This window comes from Salminus brasiliensis, chromosome 7 (genome assembly GCF_030463535.1).
Source record: "Salminus brasiliensis chromosome 7, fSalBra1.hap2, whole genome shotgun sequence".
In the NCBI taxonomy this organism is placed as follows: Eukaryota; Metazoa; Chordata; class Actinopteri; order Characiformes; family Bryconidae; genus Salminus; species Salminus brasiliensis.
Genome location: NC_132884.1, coordinates 12,042,977 through 12,062,592, shown reverse-complemented (window position 1 = coordinate 12,062,592; position 19,616 = coordinate 12,042,977). Strand labels below are relative to the sequence as shown.

At 42.7% G+C, this 19,616-nt stretch overlaps 1 protein-coding gene across 2 annotated transcripts in view; it reads left to right on the top strand.

Moving 5' to 3' along the window:
- ppp1r16b (protein phosphatase 1, regulatory subunit 16B) overlaps positions 1 to 19,294 on the top strand; it is a 74,181-nt gene extending 54,887 nt beyond the window's left edge. Inside the window, exons 7-12 of one of the 2 annotated variants that reach the window (XM_072683881.1) lie at positions 13,275 to 13,400; positions 13,543 to 13,618; positions 13,753 to 13,882; positions 14,013 to 14,154; positions 14,821 to 15,078; positions 18,801 to 19,294. In XM_072683881.1, the coding sequence (XP_072539982.1) occupies positions 13,275 to 13,400; positions 13,543 to 13,618; positions 13,753 to 13,882; positions 14,013 to 14,154; positions 14,821 to 15,078; positions 18,801 to 18,890 (822 nt within the window). In that variant the 3' untranslated portion in view covers positions 18,891 to 19,294. Of the gene's footprint in view, positions 1 to 13,274; positions 13,401 to 13,542; positions 13,619 to 13,752; positions 13,883 to 14,012; positions 14,155 to 14,820 lie in introns of both variants that reach the window. The other variant, XM_072683880.1, reaches the window with a different exon arrangement.
- Positions 19,295 to 19,616: the final 322 nt, after the last annotated feature.

The window sequence follows — 19,616 nt, the reverse complement described above, 5'->3', positions numbered from 1 at the left end:
AGGCGCGCATGCGCGAAGGCAGGTGCCTCTACTGCGGGATCTCTGGGCACCTCCGTGCTGCTTGCCCAGAACTCTTGGGGAAATGCCAACGTCCGTCAGGTGAGGGGAGACCACTGACGGACTTGCTGATTCTCCCTCTGGCCCAGGGGGTGTTCCTCAATGCCACGCTAGTGTCAGGGTTGGTTGAGGTCCGCCTACCTGCCTTTTTGGATTCGGGAGCGGCAGGGAACTTTCTAGATTCCGGCCTCGCCAGAAAGTTGGCCCTGCCACTGGTCCCCTTGAGGGAGCCCATGCCCATAGCGGCCATAGACGGTTGGTCATTGGAGCCTGGGGTGGTGTCCCACCAAACCCACCCTCTCACGCTGCGAGTTGGTCCTCATACCGAGCAGATAGTGTTCTTCATTATCAGCACTCCTGACTTGCAGTTGGTGCTGGGTTTCCCTTGGCTCCAGCGTCATAACCCCCACGTGGACTGGCTGTCCCGGTCTGTCTTGGCATGGGGGCCAGTTTGTCGGTCCTCATGCCTCAAGACCCCTAGGGTTACTGTGGGTACTGACACCAATCCCAAAGGTTTCGACCCCTCACGAGTCCCAAAGGAGTACTGGGACCTTCGGGAGGTGTTTAGTAAACGGCAGGCCCAGCTGCTGCCCCCCCACAGACCCTTTGACATTGCCATCGACCTCCTACCCGGCACTGCCCCCCCTAGGGGCAGGCTGTTTTCTTTGTCAGCACCAGAGCGACAGGCAATGGAGGACTACGTCCAGGAGGCCTTGGCCTTAGGGTTTATCCGGCCATCCACTTCCCCGGCTGGGGCCGGCTTCTTCTTCGTGGGGAAGAAGGATGGGGGCTTGAGGCCCTGTATAGACTACAGAGGCCTCAATAAAATAACGATAAAAGACCGGTACCCATTACCCCTCATGACCTCAGCCTTTGAGGCACTGCAGCAGGCCTCCATCTTCACCAAGCTGGACCTGCGCAGTGCCTACAACCTGGTCAGGGTCAAAGAGGGTGATGAGTGGAAGACGGCGTTCATCACCCCGTCTGGGCATTATGAGAACCTCGTCATGCCATTCGGTTTGATGAATGCGCCCGCCGTCTTCCAACGGTATATTAACGAGGTCCTCCGGGAGGCTTTGGACAGGTACGTGTTCGTCTATTTGGATGACATTCTCATCTATAGTAAGACCGTAGACGAACACGTCGCCCACGTCCGGCGGGTTCTCCAGTTGCTCCTGGAGAACCACCTGTTCATCAAACTGGAGAAATCACTGTTCCATGCGCAGTCAATCTCCTTTTTGGGCTTTGTGGTGTCCCACAACACCCTGCGCATGGACCCGGCCAAAATCAAGGCCGTGGAAAACTGGCCCAGGCCAACCTCTTTGCGCCTTGTCCAGCGCTTTCTGGGTTTTGCCAACTTCTTCCGAAGGTTCGTGAGGAATTTTGGCTCCGTGGCAGCCCCTTTGACCGCTTTGACGAGGAAGACGTCAGGGAGGTTTGTTTGGACCACGGAGGCCCAGGAAGCGTTTGACACTCTAAGGCGCCTGTTGACCACGGCCCCGGTTCTCCAGTTGCCCGACCCGGAACTTCCGTTCATCGTGGAGGTGGACGCCTCTGAGGTAGGCGTGGGTGCAGTACTCTCCCAGCGGTCTGGTCCAGGCCAAAAGCTGCACCCCTGCGCCTACTTCTCCCACCGCCTTTCCCCGGCTGAACGGAATTATGATGTGGGTGACCGCGAATTATTGGCGGTCAAGCTTGCATTAGAGGAGTGGAGACACTGGCCTGAGGGAGCAAAACATCCCTTTCTGGTCTGGACGGATCACAAGAATTTGGCCTACATCCAACAGGCCAAACGTCTTAATCCGCGCCAGGCCAGGTGGGGATTGTTCTTCACTCGGTTCGATTTTGTGTTATCGTTCCGACCGGGCTCGAAGAACACCAAGCCCGATGCTCTCTCTCGCCAGTGGGAGCCCCCTCCTCTATCAAGCACACCCACGACTATAGTCCCCGAAGACCGGATTGTGGCGCCCATCCGATGGGGACTAGAGGACGCGGTCAAACAGGCCCACCTCACTGAACCTGATCCGGGTGGTGGCCCCCCGGATCGACTTTATGTACCCAGGCCTGTAAGGGAACGGGTGCTTCAGTGGGGCCATGCGTCCTCCCAGGCAGCACACCCAGGGACTACACGCACGCTCAAGTTTCTGCGCCGGCGATTCTGGTGGCCCGGCATGGAAGGAGACGTGCATGCTCATGTAGCTTCCTGTTTGGTGTGCTCTCAGTGCAAAGATCCCAGAACCAGGCCAACTGGTCTGCTGCTCCCTCTGGCTGTCCCCACGCGTCCTTGGTCCCACCTGGCCCTTGACTTTATCACAGGGTTGCCCCGATCACGTGGCAACACTGTGATTCTAGTCATTGTGGACAGGTTCTCCAAGGCTGGCTGCTTTGTGGCGCTTCCAAAGCTGCCATCAGCTAAGGAGACAGCGGATCTAGTACTCAACCAGGTGGTTCGGGTTCACAGACTCCCCTCTGACATTGTGTCAGACCGTGGGCCCCAATTCACCAGCCGGTTCTGGGGTGCATTTTGCCGACTGTTGGGGGCGGAGGCCAGCCTCACATCTGGCTTCCACCCCCAGTCTAACGGCCAGACAGAGAGGGTCAATCAAGACCTGGTGCGCACCCTCCGCTGTCTGGCCTCCTCCTCACCTTCTACATGGTCTGACCAACTGATTTGGGCGGAGTACGCACATAACACCCTCTGGCACTCGTCTCTGGGAATGTCACCCTTTGAGTGCCAATACGGGTACGCTCCGCCCATGTTCCCAGGACAGGAGGCAGGAACTGGGGTCCAGTCGGCGGAACAGATGGTCAGGCACTGTCGGAGAACCTGGCAGAAAGCCCGCAGGTCCCTCCTGTCTGCAGTAGCTGCTCAGAAGCGCTATGTGGACAGGAGGCGAAGGCCGACCTATCGTCCTGGGCAACAGGTTTGGCTTTCGGCTAAGGATCTGCCCTTGCGTGGTGCTCCCCGCAAGTTGGCGCCTCGGTACGTCGGACCGTTCAAGATCCTTCGCCGGGTCAACCCTGTTGCCTACCGCCTTGCCCTTCCCCCTTCGATGCGCGTGAACCCCACCTTCCACGTGTCCCGCCTCAAGCCAGTCTTGTGTTCCGTGGGTCCCGCCAATCCGCCGGGCCCGCGTACGGTCATCAGGCGCCTTCTGGATGTCCGTCGGATCCGCGGTGGCCTCCAGTATCTAGTGGACTGGGAGGGTTATGGCCCGGAGGAGCGGTCCTGGGTGCCCTCCCGCCACATTCTGGACCCCGGGCTCATCCGGGCGTTTCGTCAGGACCGTGCTGCTGGGTTGGGGACGTCGGGTGCCGCCCCTCGGGGGGGGGGGTCCTGTAAGGGGTGGCTCTAGGGCAAGGCCTCCTTCTGCCACCAGGGGGAGGCCCCGAGTCACCCCAGCCAGTAATCGAGCCCAATTCCCTACACCTGGGCAGTAGGCTATATAGGCACACAGATCCAGTTGCCCCACTGCTGGATCTTTTGATTCTGGTGGTGTGTGTGTCTGTGGTTCTCGAGGTGAAGGCTGAGTGTGTGTCACTCCCCTTCGTGTGTCTCTCCCGAGTCTCTCTCCCGGTGTCTGTGCAGTGTGTGTGTCTGTGTGTGTGTGTGTGTGTGTGTGTGCGCGTAGCACTCATACACTCGTGTACCAGAGGAAGGCAGGAGTGTCTGTCTTCCCTGGTGTGTGTGTGCGCGTAGCACACATACACTTGTGTACCAGAGGAAGACAGGAGTGTCTGTCTTCCCTGGTGTGTGTGCCTGTGTGTGTGTGTGTATGTGTGTGTGTTTGCACACATACACTAGTGTTACAGAGGAAGGCAGGAGTGTCTGTCTTCCCTGTAACTTCTCAGTTTTCTGGTTTCTTTTGGGAGATCCTTTTGCCCTCAGTTGTATTTCCCTCTAGAGTTAAAGAGGTAGCCAGTTCTCCCCTGGTGTCCTTTGTTTGTTTATTAAACCCATCCTTTTTAAAGTTTCTTTTGTTGGCCGCTTTCATAACTGCCGCTTTGGTGAAGCGGCAGAGCGTCAGTCTCGCGACGCGGCGGCCTGGGTTCGAGTCCCGAGAGGCTTTGTTTTTCATTTCCATTTTACCTGCTCTAAGATTGAAAGACTCTGCACTTGGGCCCGTTGGTCACGTGATCGTGGTAGCTCACTCAGTAGCGCGCCGGCCCGCCAACACGGCGGCCTGGGTTCAAACCCCGCTGTAAGTGAGCACCACATTACATCATGTAAGGATAAAGAGGGATTGGTGAGAAATTACCAAAGGTTACCAAAGGTTATGCACAGTAAACTTCTTTTTCAGGGGTGTGCATCAGTGATTTCTAGGAGTCAGACATGGTCAATGATGGTCAATGTGTCTTCTGTCTGTTAATACAGACCTTAATAGTATTGAGATATTAAGGACAGTAGTAGTTCTTGGTATACAACTACAGCAATGCAGCAGCGCTGTATATTGGTGGTTACCTCTTCCCGATTTAAACTCCAACCCTTCCTGACCTTATTCCACATCAGTTCACGTAGAAAGAAAAACATTAAAATAAATGTAAAATGGCCAGTGATAAAATGTAAACCATACTTTGAAAACTTTGTTGGTTTAGCACACCGGTGGTCATATCTATAGTGTAGCATGGCCACAGTTGTATTCCAGAGATTATTTAACAATACTAGTCCTTAAATTAAGCTTTCAGAAAATGCTGACTCAAAAACTTTATTTACTTTTACTCGGACTGTTGTTCAGGCAGAAAATCATGTCAGGATGCCACACACATACTCAGAGCTAATGTATCTGCATGAACAGGTGTTTAGTATGGGTTTTTATATGTATGTAGGCAATACACAATACCTCCAATAATTGCCTACTCATTATTTTGATGCACACACTTCATGGTTTAAAAAAATGCTTTAACGACATAGTACTAGAAATGCTTGGAAACAGTCAAAGGAGACAGTGGCAATAAAAAGGTTGTCTAACCTTTCTAGGAGCATAGTGTGATTTATTGCATCACTGAGGCTGAGTAGAACTAATAAGGGTATTTAGCCTTGATCAGAGGCAAGGAGAAGAGAGCTGTCTCAGTGCTATGATAGGTTCTGAATCCAGATTGAAATTTATCATACATGTGGTTTTCACCCAGTTATGAGCAGTGTTGTTGGGCCACAGTTTTTTCTAAGATCTTAGAAGTAAATGTTAGGTTAGAAATGGATCAAACCAACTTATAAATATATGCATTACATACTACATGGTATTATTGTTATTGTTGTTATGATTATTGTTAATGAGAATATAATTATTATACTAAGTTTATTATTAATTAGATATACTTACACTTACTTATTTACACTAAATAGACTTTTACACTAAATACACTTATTTGAGATTGTTGATGTTCTCAAACCAAAGTTGAAATACACAGATATATTACTAGCATACTACAAGGCTTATTTATGAATTAATCTATTTATCTTTATAATGAAACAACTGTTTAAAACTGGTTATTAGCTCATGGTTTCAAACCAACAAATTAATGCGCCTTTTTTATTACTATCTATTACTTAAATCAGTGTTTTAAATTTAATTAAATGCAAAATGTATTTATATAGCGCCTTTTACAGCAAATCTTGTCACAAAGCGCTTTACAGAAATCCAGGTCCACGCCTCTTATGAGCAAACACCACAATAGAGGTGGTAGCGACAGTGGCAAGGAAGAACTCCCTCATACTAAGAGGAAGAAACCTTGGGAGAAACCAAGACTCAGTCCGAGGAACCCATCTGCCTTAGGTCGACCCGCACTGTGTGAGCAGGTAGGAGTGGATCATTGCAAAAATCCAGAGCAGAACCGTAACACAGCAGGGCAGTGGAGAGCCAGGTTTTTTACTGTTGGGAAGTTTAGTCACAGTATTGAAAAGAAATCTTGGGTTTTCTTTGTTTTTCTCAAAAGAGCTGAAAAATACTGAGATTTGGTTTTAATTAGTAGTTTAATTTTTGTAGTCCACTATGCTGCCGTTTGAGTCGAAAGCACTCTAGTTTTGTGTGTCGCCAATTAGGTTCATAGCTATGAGCGGTTTGTTTTAACATGCGTGTGTGATCATTATACCACAGAGCTATCTTTTTTTCCCTAATTTGCCTAATTGGCGCAACACTGTCAAGATTAGAGCGGAGGACCGAGTGCAAATTTTCAGTCACATGCTCGAGATTTTTAGCATGTAATGGGAAGGAGATGGTTAAGTCAGGGAGGTTATTAATAAACGCATTTGCTGTTGCAGTTGTTATTGTATGTTTGCTAATACAGCGGGCAGGTGATAGATATTCTGGTAAGAACTATTTCGAACATGATTAGATAATGGTCAGATATTGAGTCATGTTGAGAGAAGCTAACTATATTTTCTTTAGTGATATTTAACAGTCCTAATTTAATGCGGTAGTTGCTGTTGCTCAGAGGGACGGACAAGTTTGTTTTAATTCTAATGAGGTTGTTAAAACTTGTTATTAAACTCAATTATTATTAGATATCATGGTCCCAAACCAACTTAATACACAGATATACATTTCTTACCTTCTGCAAGGCTTACGTTTGTAATTAGTTGATTAATTGATTTGACTCCTTGACTCCGGCTTGATAAAATACAACCATACAGCACAGTCATGGCCAAAATATTAGCACCCCTGCACTTATTTTAGAAGTGGACCACTTTGCCCTCATTGTTACAGTTACAAATGCTTTGGTATTCAGATGTCTTTCTGTCTGCATTTGAACACAAATCAAATTTGAGGAAAAAAAAGTTGAGAAAAAAAAAAATCACTAGTATCATTGTGTATTTATGGCAACTATTGGCAATATAGAAATGTACATCCAGTAAAAATGACAAATTGTTGACTTTGTTGTTGTGTTGTCCATTGCTGGAGTTTTGTCTCAAATTTGACTATGTTTTGTGTATGTTTCAGTGCAGTGAATACCAAAGCATTTGTAACTGCCAATATTTTGGTCAGGATTGTCAAAACAAATCTATGCACTACTACATAAAGACAAGTCAACCAAAATTTAGGAAATTGATTGATTTACTTACAAGTACACTTGGGTGAGAAGCAGGGTCATCTGCTTTGTTTTACTCTGCTCTCCGTCTTATTTTCTTTAGTGAGGCCGCTATTCACAGTATGTGGTCTTTTTCTCATTTACCAAGTTACCCACTCTCCCTATCCTGTCAGCATCCTTATACTGTTTTTCTTTCTTTATTCTGATTGCGCCAAAGCAAACACAAAATAATATAAATAATATAATCATATATTAGTATATTATAGCTGCTATATAATTATGTTATAGCAGTGAACAACTGGTATTTTTGACATGGCCATTTCTCAGCTGACTGGTAATTATCAAGAAAAACTGACTCAACTCTTGTACTACTCTCTTGTATAAACCTACTTCTATCACCTGATCATATTAAATTTCCTACTGCTCAAAACTTGGGTTTTCTGTGCAGTAGAATAACAGTTCAGTGCAAAGTACTGTATTATGAAGTTAGCTGCTATTACAATAAGTGCCCCATCATCAGCAGATGGGAACACTGACAGAATCCCAAGATCCAAAAAATAGCTATTGAAAAATATAAATAAAAATATATTTTTATTTATCTGTGTTCAGACAGTAGAACATATCAAAAGTTGTATCTGGAAACTGAGCCAAAAACCGTGCCCTATTCACTATTATAACATATGGGTTGAAGCATGTGTAGAGGGACTTTATTATTATACTAAAGCAATACTCATTGTCAGGGGCGGTTAGGCAATTCATCATCTTCATCATTTACATTTAAGGCAAATCTTTTACAAAAGTGCTTTGTTGTTTACAAACATTAGCTAGTTTGTATAGAGTAGGATCCAAAAGATACCAAAAGATTAGATGCTACTAAATACAAAAGTCAGTATGGAGATCACAGTACTCGACACTATACATCGCCCAAGTACTCTTGGAAGAGATGGATCTTCAGACAGCATTTGAAGACAGCTAGTGACTCTCATGACACCCATGGGATGTTGTGAAAGGATTTTCCGGGTCAAGCTAAGCCAGACTTGAAGCTCAAAGGGCTTGTGGTACTGATCGGCTTTTGACCATTGCCATCAAGTATAGAAGAGCTGGTCCAATGTAGTCTTTGTAGGCCAACATCAGGGTTTTGGAAGCCAGTGAAGAGAAGGCAGCAGAGGATTTACATTGCTGAACTTAGAAACATTGAAGACAACCTGTGCCGCTGCATTCCGGATCAATTGCTGGGGCCTGATGGTGCGCAAAGTGAGACCAACCAGAAAAGAGTTAGTTATCTTTAAGTAACAAGACTAAACGAGCACCTCTCTAGAAAGTAAGGGTTGAATTCTCTGGATGTTGAAAAGGAGAAATCAGCATGACTGAGTCAGATTTGCAACATGAGTTGAGAACGATAACTGGTTATCCATGACTATGCCAAGGCTCTGTGCTTCTGTAGATGGAGTGACCAGTGAGATGGCAAAATCGTTGTGAAGTCCAGCAGTTCCATGGTTTGTACAGCAGCTCTGTCTTGCTGAGATTAAGTTTGAGGTGATGAGCTGCCATCCAAGAAGAGACATCAGCGAGACATGCTGAGATGCGAGTAGAAACCTTTGTGTTAAGAAAGGATGAGATGTGTCATCGGCGTAACAGTGGTAAGAGAATCAATGGGAGGATATTACTTTACCAAGAGAGCCGGTGTAGAGTGAGAAAAGAAGAGGACCAAGCACTGGAACGCCAGTGGAAGAGACTACAAGGAGCGGACATGTCCCCCTGCCATGTTCCCTGGTATTAGCTCCCCTCCAGGTACGATGCAAACCCTCGCCATGCAGAGCTGGTAATTCCAAGGCTGGTGAGGGCAAACTGTTTCAAAAGCTGCGGAGAGGTTGAGGAGAATCAGGACTCACAACAGTTTGGCAGATTTTGCTGCATGGAGCTTCTCTGTAACTGCGATTAAGAGTGTGCCGCTTTGAAGCCAGACTGGTTAGAGTCATGTAGATTGTTCTGGGTGAGAAAAAGAGACAGTTGGTTGTACACAAAATATTTGAGGATCTTTAAAAGGAAAGAGAGAACAGAAATGGGTTTGTAGTTGTCGATGTTCAAGCTGTCCAGAGTTGGTTTCTTGAAGGTGGATGGTACATGGCCTGAAGACAAGAAGCTGTTTATGATAAAGGAGATGAAAGAAAGGAGGTTTGGAGAAGGTCATCTGTGGAAAGAGGAGAGAAGTAAGACAGAGAAGAAGGACTGTGTCTGAAGGGGAGGATGGAGACTGGGGGAAGAATCGGCGGATCTTATCAACCCTTTCTTCAAAGAAGGAGACAGAATTTTCTGGGGACAGTTTGAAAATGATGAAAAACTTGCATGGATCAGATGCAGATGCTTCCAGTTTCAGAAGGAATTTAAGATGTGGAATAGTGGTCAGAAGAGTTGAGGCAAGAGTTGAGGGGGAAACGGAGCAAAGATTGCGGTAAAGAGTGGAAGAAATTGTGGAAGCAGTGGTTGTAGAGGGAGCAGAGAGAGGGGGAGTGAGAAGGAGAGGAAGTGGTGATCAGAGAAGTCCAGAAGAAGGCCAGAGGAATCACAGCCACATTACATCCAACCAACCATCCTCAACGAAGCTCGGACACAGAAGCTTTAGTGTAGAAAATGCTTCAACAACTTTTTAAGAGATAAATAGATGAATCAGTCATTGGGCTGGAGTAAGCACGCTAAGAGAGGAACAGCTGTGTGTGTGAGAGAGAGAGAGATGGGGGAGGGGTAAGAGAATTAGTTAGTTGAGAAATTTAATAATAGTGTAATCTACCTTCTGAGCTCAACAATAGTGACACTGTGTTTACAATGGTAAATAAAACTGCTAATACATCACTAGGTTCTATAAAGAGAGTGACCTATGACATTAACATTGACAGAAATAATGTATATAGATATATAACTATATTTACATCAGTGTACTGGAGGGGTGTGTTGCACTGATAAATCTACGCTTTGATAAATGATGAAGAACGGTGGTGTTCCGAATCTCTCACGAATGTCAAACATGAAACTAACTTTACCACAGTATACAGCTCTGTTCATTAGCTCATTGAAAACAGCTATCTGCTACTTATGCATCATTATGTTAAATCTTTTTAGCAGGCTTATTTTTTCGTAGCAGGACTGAAGCCTCTGGTCATTAGGTTAAAAGCATGCAAGGCAGACCAGAGGTGCTTTCAGAGTGCTTTTATATTTGTAGTAATAGAATGCCTAAATCAATCACATTGCGAGATCAAAAATAACTGTTAGCTAATGTTAGCTTTCCCTATTAGGAATGTAAGTTTTGGGAAACATACACTTTGCTTACAAAAACATTTAAAATTGACCTTAGCAAATGTGAGAATAATTAGTGTGTCCTTTGGTCTGTGTTCAAGGGCGGGAAAAAAATCTACATTTTTAAAAATAAAAATCTTTAAGTAGTGAAAAAAATACAAGGAAATGTTTAGCCTGCAGAATTTTATCAGGAAATACACTGTTCTAATTTCTCACGTATATACACAGTAGTCCTCAAACGTTTACATACCCCAGAATTGAGAATATGAATGATAACACACAAACATTTTTTGTGTGACAATGTTTTTTTCATGGTTAGTGGTTGGGTGAAGCCATTTATTGTCAAACGACTGTGTTTTCTCTTTTTAAATCATAATGACCACCAAAAACACCCAAATGACCCTGTTTACATACCCCAGTTCTTAATACCGTGTGTTGCCCCCTCTAACATTAATGACAGGTTAAAGTCTTTTGTGGTAGTTGTGGATGAGGCTCTTTATTTTCTCAGATGGTAAAGCTGCCCATTCTTGGCAAAAAGCATCCAGTTCCTGTAAATTCCTGGGCTGTCTTGCATTAACTGCATGCTTGAGATCTCCCCAGAGTGGCTCAATGATATTGAGGTCAGGAGACTGAGATGGCCACTCCAGAACCTTCACTTTGTTCTGCTGTAGCCAATGACAGGTCGATTTGGCCTGTTTTGGATTGTTGTCATGTTGGAACGTCCAAATACATCCCATGCGCAGCTGATGAGTGCAAATTTGCATCCAGTATTTGCTGGTAACGTGCTGCATTCATCTTTCCTTCAACTTTGAGCAAGTTTCCTGTGCCTTTGTAGCTCACACATTCCTAAAACATCAGCGATCCACCTCCGTGCTTTACAGTAGGAATGGTGTTCCTTTCATCATAGGCCTTGTTGACACCTCTCCAAATGTAACGTTTATGGTTGTGGTCAAAAAGTTCAATTTTTGTCTCATCACTCCAAATGACCTTGTTCCTGAAGTTTTGAGACTTGTCTCTGGGCTGTTTGTCGTATTGTAGGCAAGATACTTTGTGGCATTTGCGCAGTAATGGCTTTCTTCTGGCAACTCGACCATGCAGCCCATTTTTCTTCAAGTGCCTCCTTATTGTGCATCTTGAAACAGCCACACCGCTAGTTTTCAGAGGGTCCTGTACTTCAGCTGATGTTATTTGTGGGTTTTTCTTTGCATCCCAAACAATTTTCCTGGCAGTTGTGGCCGAAATCTTTGTTGGTCTACCTGACCATGGTTTGGTTTTTACAGAACCCCTGATTTTCCATTTGTTAATCACAGTTTGAACACTGCTGACTGGCATTATCAGTTCCTTGGATATCGTTTTGTATCCCTTTCCTGTTTTATACAGTTCAACTACCTTTTCCCGTAGATCCGTGGAAAATTCTTTTGCTTTCCCTATAACTCACAATCAAGAAATGTCAGTGGCAGAATAAAAGATGCTAAAGAGTCTTTCTGGATCCCAGAAACCCACTCAGCTTTTGTGCACACACACTGATTACAAGCAAACAGGTCACAGGTGAGGATGTTACCTTTCATGGTTAGTGGTTGGGTGAAGCCATTTATTGTCAAACGACAGTGTTTGCCAAGAAAGCAAAAAAAACTATTCTGCTGGGGTAGGTAAACTTTTGAGCATAACTGTGTGTCTGTGTATGTGTGTGTGAAAATGGAATTTAAGAAAGTTATTGAAAAGGACAAATTAAAATATTGCATTGACATAAGTATTCAACTCAGTACTTATTTAAAGCACCTTTGTTAACAATTTCAGCATCCTGTCCTCTTTGTTTTTTTTGGAGGATTTTCTGCAGTTCTTCTTTGCCGATCCTCTCCAGCTCTGTCAGATTGGATGGGAACTGTTGTTGGACATCCAATTTCAGGTCTCTCCAGAGATGTTTGATTGGGATCTGGCTGTTAGGGCTCTGGCTGGGCCACTTGGTGACATTTTGGTCCCTAGGCACTCCTGTGTTGTCTTGGCTGTGTGCTAAGGGTCATTGTACTGTTTGAATGTGAACCTTCGGCCCAATCTGAAGTCCCAAGCAATCTGAACCATTAAAATTTCTGTACTTTGCTCCATTCAGCTTTCCCTCAACCTTGACCAGTCTTCCTGTCCCAGCCACTGAAAAATAACCCCACACTGTAGGGATAGTATTGAACAGGTAATGAGCAGTGCCTGGTTTCCTCCAGAGATGACGCTTAGAATTAAGGCCAAATCAACCTTGGTTTCATCAGACCAGAGAATCTTGTTTACACAGTCTTTGATTCCTTTCAATTTGCTTTCATTTGCCTTTTACTGAGGAGAGGCTTCTGTCTGTCACTCTGACTTAAAGCCCAGATTGGTGTAGTGCTGCAGTGATGGTTGACCTAGAAGTTTCTCCCATCTACACACAGGATGTTTAAAGCTAAAGGTCATCTCTCTTACCAAGGTCCTTCTCCCCCAATTACTCTCTCTGGAACTTTCAGTGTAGCAGAATTTTGTGTGTGTGTGTGTCTTTCCAAATCATGTCCATTTAATTGAGTTTCTACTCCAGTGTAGAAACATCTCAAGAGAAATGGAAGACTTTTACTTTTCAAGTGTCATAGCAGGTTTGAATACTTGAGAATTTTTTATTGTCCTTTTCAGTAAATTGGCAACATTTTCTAAAATTCTCTTTTCACTCATTATGGGGTATCTGATAATCCCCCCCCCCCCCCCCCCCCCCCCACACACACACACACACACAAACACGCACATTCACAGGTATTTTATTACTAGAACTCTTAATAAGTTAATGTAATGGTAATGGCAAATTGATTGACATTGTAAAAATACATACACATTATTTCTCATTTGTTTAATCATTAATTTGTTTATCATGTGTTCATTTTTTAAAGCTCCACATTGCAGCGGCTAATGGTTACATGCAAGCAACAGAGCTATTACTGGAGGGAAAAGCAAAGATGGACCTAAAAGATTCTGATGGGTGGCAACCATTACATGCTGCAGCCTGCTGGGGGCAGGTACACACAAACGCAAAGTACAGATAACGACTACATACTTTTAAAAAGGGACCATTGTTTTTCTCTCTACAACACACACATACATTCTATCTCTTTCTCTTTCTCTCTTTTTCTCTCTCTCTTTATCTCTCTATCTCTGTAGAGGAATATAGCTGAGCTATTGGTGTCGCATGGGGCCAGTCTAAATGCCAAGACCTACATGGAGGAGACGCCTATAGGTACAGTTAACTGATGACCTTTTTTCTGTACATTATAGCGCCACACAATAAAGGTCAATATATCAATATCGGAGATATCAAGCATAAATACTAAAACCAAAAACACTAATTACTAATTTGTATTGAATTCTTAGACCTTTGTGAAGATGATGATTTCAGAAATCATCTTCTGGACTTGAAGCACAAGCATGAAATTATTTTGAAGTCACAGCTGAAGCACAAGACCTCATTGTGCCGCCGCACAAGCAGTGCAGGAAGTCGTGGGTATGAATTGAAATCTATTTCACCTACTGGTTCTGCAGTATTTATAATATACTGTACCTATTGTTATTTTTAAATGTATTTACCTGTTACAAAGTACATATTAATGAGTAAGTGTGTGTGTATGTGTTAGGAAAGTGGTGAGGAGGGCTAGTTTATCAGACAGACACAACCTGTGCCGGAAAGAATATGAGACAGAAGCTATTGTGTGGCGAGGAGGAAGAGAGGAGGAAGAAGAGAGGGAGAAGGAGTCTGATCAGGAAAACAGTAATCCAGTGAGTGTTCATCTATTTTTGTGATGCTGCTGTTGTTGTAAATATGAACAGCCTGACTAGACAGAACACATACATTTAAAATGGAGTGTATTTAATTGTGATCTGTTCAACACCTGTTGTTATTCAGCAAATAGGTATTACATTTTCATGTTTTACTAGATCTATGTAAACTACACAAAGTCACATTTGCTTAAACTAATGAATGATCTCAGAAGAGCACTGTACCTATTGCCCAGCCAACGCTAAGCTAACATACTCTCTACTGTTCAGGGACAGCTTTTTACTAGATCTTGGAGAATTGCTGTAAGGATCTGATTGCATTTAGCAGCAAGAGTGTTGGATGGTGAGTTTAGGATGGTGGATGATCACCACCTCACCTCATCCCCAACTTCCAAACTCATTCTAAAAGGATTGAATGGAGCATATTTTCAAACAATACCCCTCTACCCCACGCCTGGAACCAGGCATAGTGCCAATAGGTTCAAGTTTATCTGTTCCAGAAAGTCCTGTTCTATAGACATTCTTTTATTACAGGGATTAGACTTTCATTTAAAGGCGTGTCCTCAAACATTTGGACATCTAGTCTATTTGCCATGTTGGCCTATTAAATTATTCAGATTATTCATGTCACATCATCTGCTCTTTTTCTCTGTTTTGTTCAACCAGGTGAAGTCTGTGAAGAGGCACAGAGCTCATTATAGCTTGAAGGATGACAGGGAACAGAATGACTTTGTCTGCACCACAGCCACTACTACGCCCCCACCCACTTATGATTGTGACTGTTTGACTCCTGTGGCTTGTTTTACCACCTTGTCTATTTCCTCTGAAGACAGCTGTCCCAAGGAACGCCCTCAGACACTCTCTGAACTCAAAAAGCAGCGTGCTGCAGCGAAACATCTCAGACATTCCATTCTCAATGGTCAGGTCAGCAATGGTTCCATGGCAACAACAGTAACAAAGGACAGCTTGGAGGCTCACTGTAAACCATTTGTTTTATCTAATGGCAATACAGTTTTTTTCACTCCTACAAGTGGAGACCCCCCTCTCCTTAAATTTAAGCAGCCACCTGAGGAAAAGGACCCCAAAAGTCACGGATGCTGCTGCATCTCATAAGTCAAGAGTGGGCCATGTCAAAGAAACATTGAGAAACTAACTGGTTAGCAATAACCCAGCTTCCAAGTTATTCCACTCCACCACTTTATTAAGTACACTTACTTTGCACATTCTCTTGTTGGTCATTTTAAACCACATATAAAGGTGCAAATATGCAGTGACTAACTGTAGCCTGCTGTTATGCACAAATGTCAGTCATAAACAGATACTTGAACACAAACTTTAGCACACCTTGTAAGTATACAGGCCATTTTATCCCTTGCAAAATTTGTTAGGCATGTTCTGCTCCTTTAATAATGTCTACTTTCTGACCAAGGCTGTATATTGGCTGTATATTGTTCAGTGTCGATCTATTTGCAGCCCAACTGCAATATTAAGGGGCTAATTTATCAAATCACAAGTCACAACATTTATATGCTTCTGTTATGCACACCAAATATGGCTGGACATAGGTTAGCAGCAGCTACTCGCAGAACAGGCATTTATCTAGAACATAAACATTGACAGGTCAGGAGTATTAATGAGACCGTAAAAAATGCAAATTAAGCACACTGGAAAAAAAATGCACAGGACACAGATACTAATGCATCAGTCATGTTATTTACCTCCATTGATTACTAGCACTGTGCAGTCAGTCTTATCTTAAGCTGCTACAGTGAACTTTTTTACACTCACCTAACAACCACAAACTTTAATGTATTTTATTGAGATTTTAAGTAATAGACCAACACAAAGTAACATAATTGTGAAGTGGAACGAATATTATACATAGTTTCAAAATATTATTAAAATAAAAAAAGTTTCACATGCAAAGGTATTCAGTATAAAGTATATCAGTACTTTGTAGAGCCACCATTGGCTGCAATTGCAGCTGTCTTTTGGGGTATGTCTCTACCAGCTTTGTGCATCTAGAGACTAAGATTTTTGCCCATTCTTGCAAAGTAGCTCAAGCTCAGCCAGGTTGGATGGAGAGCATGTATGAACAGCAAGTTTCATGTCTTGACACAGATGCTCAGTTAGATTTAGGTCAGGACTTTGACTGGGCCATTCTAACACATGAATATTTTACTTTGATCTAAAGCATTCCACTGTAGCTCTAGCCGAATGTTTAAGGTCATTGTCTTGCCGGAAGGTGAATCTTCTTTCCAGTCTCAAGTCTTTTGCTGCCTCCAACAGGTTTTCTTCCAGGATTGCACTGTATTTAGCTCCATCCATCTTCCAATCATCTCTGGCCAGCTTCCCTGTCCCTGCAAAAGAAAAGCATCCCCACAGCATTACATTTATATTTACTCTTAGGGCATTTAGCAGACGCTCTTATTCAGAGCAACTTACAAAATTGCTTCGCTATTTACTCAAGAATAACCTCAGTTAGTTTGAATAGACTAGTGGTGGCAGCACCATGTTTCACAGTGGGGGTGGTGTGTTGAGCAGTGTTACTTTTCCACCACACATAGCGCTTTGCATTTAGGCCATAATGTTCAGCTTTGGTCTCATCTGACCACAGCATCTTCTTACACGTGTTTGCTGTGTCCCCTACATGTCCTGCAAGCGGAACTTCTTATGTGTTTCTTTCAATAATGGTTTCTTCTTGCCACTCTTCCATAAAGGCCAGATTTGTGGAGTACATGACTGATAGTTGTCCTGTGGACCGATTCTCCCACCTGAGCTGTGGATTTCTGCAGCTTCTCCAGAGTGAACATCTTGGCTGCTTCCCTGACCAGTGCTCTCCTTGCTTTATCTGTCAGTTTGGGTGGACGGCCATGTCTTGGTAGATTTGCATTTGTAGAATACTTTTAAAATTTTTGGATGTTGGATTGAACAGTGTTCCTTGGGATACTCAATGCTTGGGGTTTGTTTTTATAACCTGTCCCTGCTTTAAACTTCTCCACAATTCTTCCTTGGTCTTTATGATGCTGTTTGTTTACTAGTGTTCTCTAACAAACCACTGAGGCCTTCACAGAACAGGTGTAATCATACTGAGACAAAATTACACACAGCTGGACTTTATTAAATAAGTAAGTGACTGAAGGCAATTGATTGCACTGGATTTAATTTAGTGGTATCAGACTAAAGGGAATACTTTTGCATGTCACACAGAGTTTAGTTTGATTATTATTTTGAAAACCATGTATAATTTCCATTCCACTTCACAATTATGTGCTTCTTCGTTTTAGTCTATTATTTAAAATCTCAAAAAAATACATTTAAGTTTGTGTTTGTAAGGTGACACAATGTGGAAAGGTTAATGTATGAATACTTTTGCAAGCCTCTGTAACTTTGCTATCATTCATGTGCATCAGTGTTGCATGATTATTGGCTAACTACTTTATAAAGCATACAAAAAAGAGACATTATTTACTTATTACTGACTGATAACAGGACCATTCCAATATTTCATGTTTAAACATTTCTGTGGAGTGATAAGTGCAGTTTTTAGGGGTGGTAGAGGAGTTTAATAACAAAGACTTTGTGTACAAAAGCAAAATATTTCAATGTTTTTTAGCTTCATAATGTGTCTCTCTCAGTGGCATGCTGATATTTATTGACTTGGTCCCCCCTACACAATCCTCAACTCTACTGTATCGACCCCTAGCACTGTCAGATTTTTTGATTATTGTTGTGTGCACAAGAAGCTATAGTAAACAAAATACTGCAAAGACTTGAATTAGATAATGAACAAATAGGCAAAAATCACAAACACATTTTACATTTGTTAAAGTGTGGTTAGATTAGTTGTAACCTGTTTTTGAAGCTAATGAGGCTAGCACAGGTTTTTAGATGAGGTGATAGACACCCTCCAAATTGAATGTTCTCAAAGAGAAGGTATAAACTGTCAAATTGATGTCCTAAAGAAAGCTGCATGAAGGGTATTAGAATATCTAGCAAAGTGATGATAACGTTTTTCATAACCAGAAGAAGATTGATATATTACAGTTCTCTCTTCTTCCTCTTTTTCCCATGCCTAAAATTGATCATTTTTTGAACTCTCATTGTCAAATATAAGTGTCATTTCAAATTAATATCAGCACAATTACTAGGATTATTATTTCTGCAAGGTTACTATTTTGAGTGATGCAATAATATATTCCAGTTTGACATATACTAGTTCATCTCTATAAATTAAATAAATAAATATAATTTTACAATTATTTTTGTCCATAATTTAATTCAAAATATAAATGTATACATTTTATTTTCATTGTACATAATGTGACATTTAGAGTCTTAATAGGGGTCCAAGCACCAAATGCAAGAATAGTTTTTGTTTGTGAATCATACCCTAATTAACTAAATATTAATATTTTTTTAAATGTGCATTGTTTGAAGAAGACATTTCTTTCAACTACCCTTTACATCCGATCATCTCAAAACATGTAAAGTTTGTTCTTAGATATGAGAATTATCCCCTAAACTTGTGTGATTTGACCGAGTTAGCTGGACATTCCTAGGTACACATCATTGAGACACCAGTTTCTTTATTGTTTCTTCTTAAATCACCCATTGCTCACATCTGTTTCTTACATTTTCTACAGCTCCACCCATCCCCCAACTTCACATTCCCGTATCCCAGAAGGTCCCTTGCTGAGCAGCTACCCCCTCCTTCCCTTCTAACTCCACACTGACTGATTAAGAATACCAGGTACAAAGTTTTAAACACAAAATTTACACAAGCTGCACATAATGTGGCTTCCATCTCAGGAATAGGCCCATGCTGATGTATAGGGCCTCATTAGACTGATATGTGCTTGGACCCAGAGAATCGTGTCTTACGGCTATATTTTTGTTTTATTTTAATCAGTATGGCTTAAAGGTTCAGTATTTCTCAATATTCTAATATTTTATAAGATCAAACAGGAAAGGATGTATAGTACAGAAATGTCCAACCTCTGACATTTATACACTCAATATTTGGTTAAGGCTGTGAGTTTACATACTGCACATACGGGTATGTGTGTGGTGGTTGGGTGGAATGGGTTGGAAGGAGTGTGGGTGGAGGTAAAAAGGGTAATATAATACTGTTTGTTGATTGTTGTTTTATATATATATATTATTTATAAAAACTCAAAATAAAAAGTTTATTACAATAAATATTTGGTTAAGGCTCCTTTACCACAAATTACTGCATTGATGCGGTGTGGTGTGAAGGCAATCATCTTGTGGCACTGCTGAGATGTTACTGAAGTCTGTATTCCTGAGTTGGGTGTTTCTTATCTTCGTCTTGACAAACAGCCATAAATTCTCTATGGGTTTCCGGTCCAGAGAGTTTGCTGGCCAATCAAGCACAGTAATATCATGGTCAGCAAACCATTTGGTAGTAAAGCTTTTCATTAAATGGAAGCATGAAGTGC